Raw genomic sequence first — 14884 nt, 5'->3', positions numbered from 1 at the left:
CTCATCCAAAGTGACGATGATCTTTTCCTTCCCTGAGGTCTTATTGCACTTATAGAGGGTGCTGCACAGCTTGGTGCTCACAGCTCCTTTCACAGTGATGACTCCCTGTCTGAGGCGATGTCCCCTTAGCCAGGACTTCCCTGTCTAATATCACAGACCTTTATCTTCATGATCATACTTATCACTATCTGAACATCTCATTCATTTACTTCTTTATTCTGTCACTACACTCCCGAATGTATGTTTCATGAAAGCAGGGATTTTGCCTCCCTCGTTAACCAGTGTTTCCTCTCTTGCCCAGAAAAGTGGGATGCAGTGGAGCTTAGGGAATACTTACTGACTAGCTGGTTGGCTGCCTGGCTGGATCCCGAGTACTTAAGAAGATCTATAAAAGGTATCAGGCATGTAGGACTGTTTGGAGCTGGTCCTTGTAAGATGTGTTAATGGAAGTAATAGATATCCTTGTTGGGGGAAGCACAATAACGAGGGCAGGATGTAAGAATAAATGTAGTACGTAGTTGTGCTGGGTGGTTTCACCATCTCATAATGAGAGACTAGCCCATCAATAGGGATGTAGAGTGCCTCATCAATGTCATCATTTATTCTATCCTATCAGACAATCATTTTAAAGTGAGAATTAATTTGACTATTTCCAAAATTGTTTCTGTTCAATCACAATTTTACCGTTCTCGTGGGTAATTCCAGTTATTCAAAGCTCCATTGCATTTCCCTTGGGAGCAAATTGTTTTCTAGATAACAACGATAAGAAAATTAACTTATAAAGCTCTCTAGCTGTCAGAACAAGACCATGTCATCTCCATGGTTTTGACTCTTGGTTTTCTTTCCCATCACATCTTTTTTATGTTTACATAGAATTGTAGTACTTTTATTAAGAATATAGTATTAATATTATTTCTGATGTTTCATGAACTTGTGATTACTACTTGAAAATCTTAAAAAGTGTTACTGGGTAATACTTACAGCTTTGTTTTAACCTGTTTACCAAACTGATTCTTGAGAAAGGGAGTATTCGCAGGTGTCAGGATAAAATTACTCATATTTGTGAAGTGCCTCTTATTAAAATGCAAAGCCTTACTATGCAGTCAGTGAGGGGAAAGACAAGGAGTAGCTTTAGGACCATACAATTAGAAACGCCCACTAACGTAGCCTACTTAACATGTTGTCCAACAAAACTACTTTTCAGGGACTCTGTTAACTCTTAGCATTACATCCAAATTGTATGTGTGTGAATGCATAGAGATGGACTTTTTTGAATAGAAGTTCTGTGGCTTTCATCACACTTTTGAGAAAGGCTGTTACCTTCCCACTGATGGAAATTTGATGACTCTCTAGGGGGAGATGAGTAATTGACACGAATGTAGTGGCAGACAAGTACTGAGAAGGTGGAACACAGCATCCGCAGAAGGGGCTGACAGTCCAAGGTGGCCATCCTCTAGAAATGTGGCAAGAGCAAAGTGCTATCAAGGAATTGGTCTAGAAGGGAAAACTCCCGTCCGTTCCAGCTGAGTACAATGGATTGCAAATGCTATGTGTTCAGTGGAACGAACTTCTTACTGTAGAGATTAGAAAATAAGGCTTTGTGGAAGAGGAATAATTGAAGGAACCTTTGAATGATAGGTTTGGGCGAGCAAAGGCAGAAAACAGTTTCTCTTTTAGACAAGAGTTAAGGATGTATAAATAATCCATATGGAGATAGTCTGTCTCTGGGACATAAATAATTTTAGGTGAAAGTTTATAGATTGAATAGATAAACCAATGTTGATTTCTGACCTTACTATATAAATGAAGGACTGATTATTTCACATTACAAATGAATCACCATATGGTCCATTTAATATTAGTTTCTGAATGTGTTTCAAACGTGATTTTTTAATTTACATACATTTGCTTTATAATATTTCATGAATATGGATATTTCATAAGACAAAGTGTATGGAAATCTGTCAAGTGTGACTGTATTATAATTTCCTGTGATTTTGTGATTTGAGTAATTACAGAAAATCTTTTGTTTATGCAAGCATTAAAAAATGATACTACATATAAATTCATCAGCCACTGCTGCTATTATGATCTAGATTCTAGAAAATATAAGGAGGCATTTTGCTACTCAGATGAATATAAACTGGACTACAGAAAGGTCTATAGATTTTCTTAAGGTTATTTAAAAAAAGTATCAACCCTTTCATTAGAATCCAGACTCCTGTATTTAGTATACTCTTTTTTTCCCCTAAAATGCTAAATATAAAAGTAAGCAGGGCATAGTCTGGGGGGTGCAGAGAGGGAGAAATAACCAGCATAGAAGGGCAGTAAGTAATCTGTGGACTGACCCCAGACATGGCTACAAGTGAGCCGTGATGGACTGGAATGCCTTTTTTTGGGGAGGTTGGGCTCTAATTATTAGAAATTTTCCATGCCCCCCTGGATTTCACCACCCATCTAACAGCAATGCTGCCTCTTTCTTTCTCAGTCTTCCTTTCTCAAAATGAAAGGCCGAGATCAGTTTCCTTATTTTATCTTCCATTGGGGAATACTCTGACCAGAGGAACCGTTATCTTTCGAAATTGTGGAAAATCTTTTTTTTTTTTTTTTTTTTTTTTTGGTTATAAAAATTCCTTTTTTGGTTTTCTTTTCTTGGTACGAATCTAGTTATTCTTATTACTGACTTTAAAAAAATATATGTATACTGGGGCACCTGGGTGGCTCAGTTGGTTGAGTGTCCGACTCTTGATTTTGGCTCAGCTCATGATCCCACACTTTGTGGGATCAAGCCCTGCATCAGGCTCTGTGCAGACAGTGCAGAGCCTGGTTGGGATTTTTTTCTCTCCCTCTCTCTGCCTCTCCCCCCAAAAACAGATAACTAAACAAATAGTTAAAAATTTAAAAATATACTAACATCTTTATTTTTTTGCATTAGTCAGAGACAATAAAATGGCTTGGATAAGCTTAATTCTGTATATTCCATTTCTTTAAATGTCCCAGTTTAAAGGAGCCATAGACGATTATGAATGATGCTCTAACAGAGTCATCTTTTCAGAATGAAGTATGGTATATCTAACTGCATTAGCAATTTGTCACACCACAAAGGAAATTCTATGGTTTGTTTAGAAAATGTTTTCTAATGCCACTGCAACATTCACACTGTTAGTCTTCTGAAAATCAGTGTGTTTTGAACTGTGTTGTCATAAATGAGAAGAGAATATTTCTGTATGTGTATGTGCCAGATCATAATTTTAGATGATGCAATGCATAAAATAAATCACTTCCCAGTTTTCCAAAGGAGAATTTAAAACATGAAGTTCTGTAATATTTGAAGTTGTTTTTTTTTTTTTAATTTTTTTAACGTTTATTTATTTTTGAGACAGAGAGAGACAGAGCATGAACGGGGGAGGGTCACAGAGAGAGGGAGACAGAGAATCTGAAACAGGCTTCAGGCTCTGAGCTGTCAGCACAGAGCCCGACACGGGGCTCGAACCCACGGACCGTGAGATCATGACCTGAGCCGAAGTCGGATGCTCAACCGACCGAGCCACCCAGGCGCCCCTAATATTTGAAGTTTTTAATGTAACTCTTAATTTATTTTTTGATGGACTTTAGAACCACATATATAACCCAAAAAGCAATAAAAATAAAAGGGATTTACATGTACTACAAAATGCTATTCATTTTTCTAAGAATTTTGAATTATTAACTTGTTTAATCCTCACAGCAGCCCTGTGAAATGGATGATATTCTTATTCCCATTTTACAGATGAGGAAGTCCTAGCCCAGAGAGATTAAGGCATGTGCCCACAGGCAACCACCAAGTGCGGGAGCTGGAAATTGACATCGGGCATCCAGTTTAACTGCTGTGTTCAGCACCCATGTGGTTGATTTCAATATCATTGAAATTACTCAATATCAGACACTGAGCTATAATTTAAATCATATTGAATGATGTGAGTAACGTACATACATACACTGGAAGTATAATTTCCATGGACTCAATTGTCAAAAAGAAATATAAAAAAAAAAAATATTTAACTTTTCTGATAATTTGGCCGGAGTTAATTAGAGATTGGTGTTAAGATTTTACTGTCGTACAGGATAGATTGAGTTTTGAGAACAGTGACCTGTTAGAGGTAATTTTGGCATTTCGGAGATGTGTAATAGTGACTAAAATAATTCAAACATTGGATTCACAGGGTATTTTTTTTTTTCCTAAAACATTACTTTGTAAATTTCAGAATCCCTTAACTCTAAGATACAGCTTTGTTATCAGTGCAAAAGAACAATACGGGAAACTTTTAAAGTTACACGAAAACATGGAAACGTTATACCAGAGTGTGATGGGATACTACGTCATTGATGTGAAGAAGGTGTCTGTGGAAGACTTTTTTAATGACTTGAATAACTTCAGAACCACATTCATGGTATGTTAAAATGTTTAATTTTTTTTTAAGAAAGTATTTGTGTCTATATATCTCATCAGTTTTTACTTTCATTTCGTTACTTTATTCCAGTATTGCTGTCGGTAATAAAACCTACATTTCCCCATGTTGAAAGTTAGCTTTAAAAATTTCAGATTTTAAATCTATTGAAAAATATGTGGTTTGTTCTCTTTTTGGCCTTCCCAACGTTAAGCTGTAATCAGAAATTTTGATTGAAAATATGACAAATTCTGAAGTTTCTCATAAAGACTCCCCTCCTGGCTGATTACAGAGCACTTTTGTAATACGTTTTTGGCTATGAATTTGTTTCTTTATACTTGAGATCAATTTGTATTTTGTGGTGTAATTTTACCAAATTCCCTGAAGCTCTTATGAAGCTTCTTATTTTCCTTTTCTTTTCTTAATGCATTGTACAATAAGCTACCTGTGATTTGCCTTTGAATGGATTTTAGATTCCTAGGGTTTCCTTTAGATACTTTAATAGGGAGGTCAGGTCTTTGATGTGGAATCCTTTCATTTAGGCATTAAAAAGATCTTTTGAAAAGTATTAGCTGATTAGATGAGGAAAAAAAACCACACACATATTAAAGTGAGAAAGCATTGTTGCCTCCCTGGGGAAAATGGTGATACAATTCTGCAACAAAAAATTATGTTATTCTTAATAGATGGGTAAGTCATTTCTCTATTTCAGCAAATGTTTGTGGGGATTAAAAAGTTTCGAAGGGTAAGGAAAAAAGAAAAGTCTTAAGCTTAAAGAAGTTGTTCTTTTTACTCTAAGGAAAACTTTATTGCTGAAGTTATTGGACTTTGTTAAGATGAGATAGTCTTTTAATAAAAACTCAGTATTTCAGGAGCACCTGGGTGGCTCAGTCGGTTAAACGTCTGACTTTGGCTCAGGTCCTGATCTCATGGTTCATGAGTTTGAGCCCTGCATCGGGCCCTATGCTGAGAACTCAGAGCCTGGAGCCTGCTTCATATTCTGTGTCTCCCTCTCTCTCTGCCCGTCCCCTGCTCAGGCTCTGTCTTTCTCTCTCAAAAATAAACATTAAAAAAATTTTTTTAAACCTCAGTATTTATTTTTTTTAATATGAAATTTATTCTCAAATTGGTTTCCATACAACACCCAGTGCTCATCCCAACAGGTGCCCTCCTCAGTACCCATTACCCGCCCTCCCTCCATCCCACCCCCCATCAACCCTCAGTTCTCAGTTTTTAAGAGTCTCTTATGGTTTGGCTCTCTCCCTCTCTTTTTTTTTTTTCCCTTCCCCTCCCCCATGGTCTTCTGTTAAGTTTCTCAGGATCCACATGAAAGTGAAAACATATGGTATCTTTCTCTGTATGACTTATTTCACTTAGTATTACACTCTCCATTTCCATGCACATTGCTACAAAAGGCCATATTTCATTCTTTCTCATTGCCAAGTAGTATTCCATTGTGTATATAAACCACAGTTTCTTTATCCATTCATCAGTTGATGGACATTTAAAGCCTCAGGATTTCAAAGGAACACTAGTCTATGGTACATATACATTTGCTCATAGCTTTAGTTTGTTCCTTCCACAAATTCAAAATGATTCTTTAGTTTTTCACTGTCACAAGTAGAAGAACTGGATTTGATTGACAAATATATTTATTGTGTGCCTATATATGTGATAACTTGTACAATATGGTATTTTAACTTTAAAATATTTTATGCCTTAGTGTAAGTCGCAAAGGCTCTGCAGTCTGGGAGAGCTGGGTTTGGATTCCACACTAGTTATATGACCATGAACTGATATAACCTTCCTGAGTTTCAGTTTCCATATCTGTAAATGGAAATATTAATTCCTTTCTCATAAAAGTGTTTGTTAAGCTGGCTAATATATACTAAGTATTTATCACAGTTCCTTGCACATGGTAGTCGTTTAATAAATTAGTATGCAGTGAAGGGTTAACTCAGTAGGCTTGAGGTGTTTCAAACCTGGAAGCAGTCCTCCACTGGTTCCTGGGAGATAACCCGTTAGCTCTTGGAATACCCTGTCTCATAGGGATATTTGTCTGCTTGGGGCCTTGGACCAAACTAGATGGTTTTTGCTAGAAATGTGATTTGCAGTGAGTACCTGTTTTTGTTCACCTGAAGCCCTGGGCTATCCTGTTTGGTTTGTCCTCTGTAGGAGGCTAGAGGCTGAGTAGCTAAGGTGGTCCATGTGGAAGGTCCAGGCATACATGTTTTTTTCCAACAAAAACTCTTGACATCAAGGAATGAGAGAGCTTTCCTAGTAGGCAATACTTCATATGTCATATTGGAACTCCTCTGGGAGAAGCCTATGGTGATTTTAATCTGTGTCCTTTCACTGTAATAAACTGTAACCATGAGTACAATAGCTTTTCTGAGTTCTAAGTCCTTCCAACAAATGATCAAATGTGAGGGTGGTCTTGGGGACTCCTGACACAATTATGTTATAAAGGTATAAAATAGATATACGAAGTAATAATACCCATCATATATTGAGTATTCCATGAACCAGACATTCTTCCAGATGCCTTATGTATATTATCTCAGTCAGTCTTCATAATAATTCTCCACCTTTCACTGTTACATTCTCTCTGAGGCAAATGAAGAAACCGAGGTACAGAGATGGAACATATCTGGCTCAATGTTTTTTAGCTATAAAATGGTGGAACTAGAATTTGTACCCATACAGCCTTCCTCCAAGAGCCTGTGTAATTAAATGCTGTGCGGTGCTCCCTCTCTTGTTTATAGCTTGTGTTCCATTTTACAAATAAGAACACTGGCACTGAAAGGGTTTAAAAAATGAAATCTAGGCCATACTGTTTTTAAGCATTCAGATTGACATTTGAGTCAAGTCTAATTCAAAATCTTCCTAAGATCTAGTAGGATTAGAGGGCTTTGGGTGTTGTGGGGATAACTTGGCATTAGTGTTACTAATGGTGGAAGAGTGAGGAAGTGTTTGATTGGAGAAGGGTTCAAAAAAAGGAGGGTAATAGAGTGACAGCTGTACTTTGTGTGTATTTCAGAGTTCACATGGGTCCTAGAAGTAACTGTTGTCATATATACATATGCACACTGTCCTTAACTAACCTCCTTAGAGCTAAATATAAAAAATATATTTCATTTAAATGAGTAATTTGGAGAGGAAATAATCTTTAGGGTAAAAATAAACATAAAGGAGACTATAGAAGCAAAGTGGCTATACCAAGGTGATACAATCTGGCACACAAATTTTATTCTTCCTTTCTTTCTGGTAAATATAGTTATACTGCTTGAATTTTAGTGCATATTTTTAAAGATCACATATCAATATTGGCAAAAATTTTTGACAAATGTTTTATTTTCTCAAATCCCTGGTCCCTTACATTGCTATTTAATTCCTCACCATTCAACTTTGAAAATCCTGCTAACTTCACTGAATCCGTGTGAAAATATTAACAACAGATGTGGAACTTTAATGGGTTGAAGGTCTGTTCTGGAAAGGTCTATTTATACAATAGGCAAAAAATATATAGCTAGATTTTCTTTTTAAGAAAATACTGGTAAGATACGTTTGTATTGTGACTTCATCCACTGGTATTTAGGAATACTCCTGTTCGTGAATGAGCAAATTTTACCATTAAAGTGAAGTTCTGTTTTGTATTATATGCAAGGAGTTGGAACCACTGTCTTCATTCCCTAGCTGTCCCCCTCCCTCACTATGACAGTTTTCCATGGAATGTTTTCTCTCAAGTTTAGACCGTCCTACTTATGTATGGTTCCCTATGCCTGGAGCAGTCTGTCCATACTTTGCCTGGCTAAATTACTATACTCACCCTTCTGATCTCTGCTCAGACTTCGCTTCATCTTATAAAATCTGTGTCTATCTTGCATACGTTTGTTTCTCTAATGTAATTCATGGCATGTAACAAATAGCCAAATTTGCTGAGGGATAGATGTTCTCATCTACAATGGGTGCCAGGCTTTAGTAGCTAATACATATAGTGCCAGTCAAGTGCCAAGTTCTCCACTTACTCATTTAACCCTAACAATAACCAGGTGTGGTAGGCATACTGTTACTCTTCCCGTTTTACAGATGGGGAAACTGGGGTTTAGAGAGATTGTGACTTGCCCATTGTTGACATAGCCAGCAATTGACGGAGCTGAGGGGCTAACCCAGGGAGTCTTGCACCAGCCTATGCCATATATGGCTAAACTATACTAATTCCTATTAATATAGTTTAAATTACATTTAAAAGAGCTGTTAGGACTAATGTGAAAACTAACCCCCCCCCCCCCCCAAAAAAAAAGTGATCACTTTTATTTTTAATAATAATTTAGTTTATGAGTAATTTATCCCAAAATGTTTGTATTTTAGGATTGCCCCAGAAGTTACTCTTAAGCAATTAAAGGCCGGCTCATTTTTATTCAGAGCCGATTACTATACCTTTTACCAACTCATGTCATTTCTTATCAGTGTTACCAGGATCTCATCAGTAATTGGTTTAGATACAGCTGTTTTGGTTCTTGTTTTTTTCCCACCCTTTCTGAGAGCCCTAATACAATAGCTAAAGAAGGAACATCTGTTCCAGACTGCTGCTTCAAGCCATGTAGACCAAGGGAAAAAGTTCTAAGATCATGGAGCTTCCTCTGTGGGGTAACTGCTCATTGCGACACCCCACAACTAGAAAAGTTGAACTCTCCTCTTTTCTAGTTGGAGATCCTCAACTAGGAATTAATTTGTTTTTGTTTTAACAATCTACTATAGGTAAATGGTTTCTATTTAGGACTAGTAATCAGTGTCCAAGAAATAGGGAGTAAGCTTACATATTGTAATTTTATTTAGCTTTATTATTATTTTTTTTAATTTTATTTATTTTGAGAGAAAGAGAGTGAGCAGGAGAGGGGCAGAGAGAGAGAATCCCAAGCAGGCTCCACATTGTCAGCACAGAACCTGATGCGGGACTCAATTCCATGAACCATGAGATCATGACCTGAGCCAAAATCAAGAGTCAGGACGCTTAACCGTCTGAGCCACCCAAGTACCCCAAGCTTTATTTTTATTACTATCTTCAACAAGACAAATCCAACAACAACTGCCTCTGATTGAATGCCTGCTTCTTGCTAGACTCCCTGCTAGATGCTGTACACGTGTCATCTGACTTAGTCTTCCCAGCACTCTTGTGAGATACAGAATGTCACCCGTGTAGTAACTGTGGGGTAGGGAATCTCAGTATGCTTCCGAACTGGTAGGGGCTAAGATTTGAATGGAAGCCTCCCTGATTCCAAAGCCTGTACTTTTTAATATATTTCCAGTATATATCCAATATATTGCTCAAAGAGTTTGGAAGAATTGTTAAAATGTGATTTTTAAGGGCATTTTTGGTAACTTACAAGTGTAAATCAGCACAAGACATTTTTTTATTTTCTCACTCCTTAATAGAATAACTTCTTGTTTGCGTCAGTGCATTCATGATAGGAGAATGTTTGCTGGTCTTGTTCCGTTTCAAAGCATAAAATGTTTTCTTTTAAAATTAGAGGATTATTAATGTACCACAAGGCTGGCGTGAAGGTTAAGGTGTGGAGTGGAGAGCTGGCAAGATACTCTTTCCTGTAGGAGTGACGGGAACCATAAAGTTCAAATTGGAGGTACTAGGTGGAAATGTTTGACCCTGCACTGTAGGCTAAGCAAATCACTGTCCTACCAGGCATCAAGCTTCACCAAGTGAAGTTCATGCCTTCAGGTGTGTAGTGTTGTAGAACGATAATCATCATCTTCCACTTGTGATTCATTTTGGACTCACTGTTAGATGCAACTACCAATGTGCCCATTACTCATAGAGGTGCGTGCTTCTATGGGATGAATTGAGCCCATTATGGAATTTTTGTCGGCTTTTACTGGGACACTCCATTCCCCTTTTTCTTACCTAACAGCTGTAGAATGTTCATGTTGGTCCTTTGAGTATAAACCTAATTTTCATGTGTGTCATTGGTCCCTGTGGCCTTGAAGCATTTTGTATGTCCTAGCCCCACTTCCCATTCATATTTGTATTAGAGAATTCTGCTCAAAGCGCCTTTACTCATCCCTGAAATACATGGTCTCTTCTTTAAAATTTTTCTTATCTTGGTGAGGCTTTCCTTTTTCCTCATTGAAAGTTCTTTTGCTTTTCTCTTTCTTTAACCAGAATTATTAGCACAGTGCAACAACACTCTTAACTCCTTAAGCAAATTTCATCTGACACCTTGTTTATTTTGCTTAACAACCTTATCTTACAAAAATACTTCTGAATGCTTCCCTCTCTTAGCTCTCCTTTGTTACTTGTTCCCTTTTAGATAACATGTTTGAAAACAATTTTCATGCCAAATTATAATTATTAAGAATATGTCATTTTTCTTTTTATTTATTTGAAGTATTGTTGATACACATTGTGTCATTAGTTTCACGTGGACAACATAGTGATTCAGCACCTCTGTATATTATGCTGTGCACATTGCGAGTGTAGATACCGTCTGCCATGACACAGCATCATTGACTATATTCTCTATGGTATATCTTTCATTTCCATGACTTGTTCATTCCATAACTGGAAGCCTGGATCTCCCACTCTCCTTCACCCATTTTGCCCATCCTCCCAGCCTTCTCCCCTCTGACAGCCACCAGTTTGTTCTCTGTATTTATGGGTCTCTGTCAATTTTCTGTTTTAATTATACATACGTAACTGCTATGATGAGCCTCTGAATTTACAGTTTCATATATTCCAACACAGAATTGGAGTCACTACACTTAAAGAAGTCACATTTTTTGGTTCTTGTAGCTCTTTTTCTGAGCACATTAACATTTCCTGTAGGGATTTTATTTTTTTTAATTTTTTTTTTAACGTTTATTTATTTTTGAGACATAGACAGCTCATGAACAGGGGAGGGTCAGAGAGAGAGAGGGAGACACAGAATCTGAAACAGGCTCCAGGTTCTGAGCTGTCAGCACAGAGCCCGACGCGGGGTTTGAATTCACGAACCACGAGATCATGACCTGAGCTGAAGTCAGACGCTTAACCGACTGAGCCACCCAGGCGCCCCTCCTGTAGGGATTTTAAAGTACTGGAAAATATTACTGGACATCCTTCTTTATTAATAGTTTCTAAGACCCTGCATATCTGGGCACCCCACTTGGTTAGGATTTTGAGGGCGAGGAAAAGCAATCCTTGCCTTAAAAGGGATTACTATTACATACACAAAAGGTGGGGTGGCTTCCGTTAGGTCTTCCTTTCTTTTCTGTGTTCCAGTTTTGGGTATATGTACCAAACTTTGCATTTGTTCTTTTCTCGTCCCTGAAGTCCTATCGATTCCTCCCCTAAACTTTCTTTCCTACGTATATACCTCCCATCCGAATTGTGTAATGGCAATCAGTGAGAAAGGAGTCACTCTGTTTTCTTCAAATCTTAACTTACTTATGAATTCACCCTTTGTGCTTGTTTTTAACAGTGGTATTTTGCCAGTTGTCTTATTTTGGGGAAGACAGCAATGGCTGACAGTGAAAGCTCTGGCATCAGAACACCCAGGGTGATAAGACTGTGGCCAAGTTACTTAACCTTAGTGAGCCTCTTTCCTGTTAATAACAGCTTGTGTTTCTTCAGGATGTTACATTTTGAAGATCAAATGACATAATGTACATATACCCCCAAAACAAGTTAGCTGTCTACAGAGAATAGAAATAATTTTCACCTCTCCCATCTCATGATAACAGAATCGATATTTTAAGGATTTCTCCCTTTTTTTTTAATGCTTCTATATAGACACTTTGAACTAAATAAACTATTGAAAAAATAACTATTTTTCAATAATAACTCTGTGTTTAGATTATTTCTACAATTCTGTTAAAGTTATGTTTGATCCAGTTAAAGATCCATCATTCATGTTACTTGAAGACTTTAAGTTGATTTTTCGTTCATACAATTGAAATACACTGTGTAGTGAACAAAAAAAAAATCAGTTGTAACTCATTTAATCTTGCTGCATGGATTGATCAAATATAATTTCTCTCTTCTACTGAATACTGAGACTGAAGTAGTGATTTGCCAAACAAAAATGAAATCATCCAATGAGGGGGTATTTTTAGTATACAAATATTTTTGATATGGAGGACAGCCAGAACAAAACTGATCATTTAAGTTATACAAATCTGATCTTTGTCAACTGTAAATGCCATTTCTGATAACCATTGTATGGACTAACTAGGTGACCAATAGGAATTCCAAAGCACTAAGCTTTTCCTGTGTGCTTCTTAAATCCTGTACATTGATCATGTTATCAGAGAAAAGAAGCATGTGAAAAAGTCATCTGGTTGGATGGTGAGTCAACTTGGGTAGTTATAGGAAATATCTTCTCTCCTTGCTTGTTTTGTTGAGTTTACAGCTTAAAAATTGTCTTCATTGGCACTGTTGTTATTCTGAGATCATAGTTGGAGGTATAAAGCCCCAAACCTAGAAAAAACCCCAAATATTTTAGCTCTAGGATGTTTTTCTTCGTATCCTTTACTGTCTGATTATTTAAGGAATTAGAGTTATTCCAGGTGCTGAATATTTTAGACTTGCAACCTTGAAAATAATTATGATAGGTTCTTCTAATCTTTAATTTTTAGTCTTTTCACAGTAAAAACACAGCTAGACTAAGTGACTTACATTTTCTCTTTACTGATAAGATTTATTTTTACTACACATTGCTTAGTGGGATTATTAGTGCATCTGACACGTCTATATGATTAAATGACTGGTAATTTGTATTTCCCTTTTACATTTTAAATATTTGGTTTGTTCACTGAAATAATATTAGCAAAAGGTAAAGACTGGATTATTCTAATAAAGTGATAAGGTCAACTATTGATAGATAATGGGAAAAAATAATACATAATAATAAGTCTATTAACCCATGTAATTGAAAATACAACATTAAATTAGGATACCACAAGCAAAAATGAATAAAATGGCATGCTCTTTGTACATCAGATATTGGTCCTCTGCATTCTGAACAAGACAGAGTGCACACACTGTTGACTTCAATGTTTTTTTTTTTTAAACTTTAATGTTTATTTATTTATTTTTAATTTTTTAATTTATTTATGTATTTTTTAAATATGAGATTTATTGTCAAATTGGTTTCCATACAACACCGAGTGCTCATCCCAACAGGTGCCCTCCTCAATGCCCATGCTTATGTTTATTTTTTTTTGAGAGAGAGAGACAGAGACAAAGCATGAGTGGGAGAGGGGCAGAGAGAGATGACGACACAGACTCAGAAGCAGGCTCCAGGTCCTGAGCTGTCAGCACAGAGCCCAAAAGAGAGCTCAAACCCACCAATTATGAGATCATGACCTGGACAGAAGTCAGACGCCCAGCTGACTGAGCCACCCAGGTGCCCCCCATCTTAAGGCTACTTTTAATGTTATGTTTTAAACATGGCCAGGTTTACATGGAATATTGTGGGGCTTTAGTTGGATGTTCTTGCTTTCCTAACAAAGAGGTGATAGTAATAACTCAAAACAACAATAGTGATAGGTGATAGGCCCTATCACCAAGTCTACCTTTAAGCACTATACTTCATGACTACCATCTTGTGCCTAGCTGTGCCTTTATTTAGCCTCACATTTGGGGGATAAAAAGAATATTTAAATTACTATATCACTTCAGAACACAAGGGGAGAAAACACACTTACTGGAAAATCAAGTTGTACTTTGGGAAACCACAGTTATGAATATTTCATACTCTCTCTGTTAAAGAAGTCACAGAATAGATTGAAATATCTCATTTACTTGAGGATTTTACAAAATGTTTGAAGGAATTGCAAACAAACTCATGGCATAATGATGATGGGTCAGTATTGTTAAATCCCTGATGGGCTAATACGTAATGTGTTGTTTCACCTGAGACTGATTTTTTACAGAAAAGAGCAACTTGCAGCTGAAGCAGTTTAATTCATCAGCACCTGCACATTCTTGGGGACATTCTCAAAGCATAGTTTCCCATTTTCCTAAGTTTCATGGTCATAAAAAGTTCAACTAATAACACCACCTTATTGAATGTTAAGATGATGAATTGTTTGTGCCCGTATACCGTATATCATGCTCTCCTATTCTCATTGAGAGCATTTTTTCATTGAATTTGGTAATACCAGAGAATTTAATTTTTACTGTCATTCTAGAGTCCCTTATAAAGCATCTACCCTATAATTACTGCAAATAGGGATTTCTAAGAGTAACTAATTTTCCACAAGGTAGTTCTAATCCATTGTTTATCTATTGCATGTTGGGGGGAACTTTTGTATTCAGTTACAAAAGCAAGTCTTGATGGAAAAAAAACGGGGGTGGGATGCCTGGGTGGCTCAGTTGGTTAGGTGACCGACTTCAACTCAGGTCATGATCTCATGGTTTGTGAGATCGAGCCCCATGTCTGTCTGTCAGCATAGAGCCT

The 14884-nt window shown here is 36.9% G+C and overlaps 1 protein-coding gene across 4 annotated transcripts in view; it reads left to right on the top strand.

Annotated features, from left to right (window-relative positions):
* The window catches only part of DIAPH3 (diaphanous related formin 3), a 522043-nt gene that overhangs the window by 312375 nt on the left and 194784 nt on the right, over window positions 1-14884 (top strand). For all 4 annotated transcript variants that reach the window (XR_007461112.1, XM_049647035.1, XM_049647034.1 and 1 more), the window contains one exon: window positions 4262-4430. Coding sequence is in view for 3 of the 4 variants with exons in the window: in XM_049647035.1 (XP_049502992.1) it covers window positions 4262-4430 (169 nt within the window). In the remaining variant the exon portion in view is untranslated. The remainder of the gene's footprint in view (window positions 1-4261; window positions 4431-14884) is intronic.

This window comes from Panthera uncia, assembly GCF_023721935.1.
Source record: "Panthera uncia isolate 11264 chromosome A1 unlocalized genomic scaffold, Puncia_PCG_1.0 HiC_scaffold_16, whole genome shotgun sequence".
Taxonomy (NCBI): domain Eukaryota; kingdom Metazoa; phylum Chordata; class Mammalia; order Carnivora; family Felidae; genus Panthera; species Panthera uncia.
The sequence above is the reverse complement of the archived record's forward strand: the minus strand, read 5'-3'. Positions and strand labels throughout refer to the sequence as shown.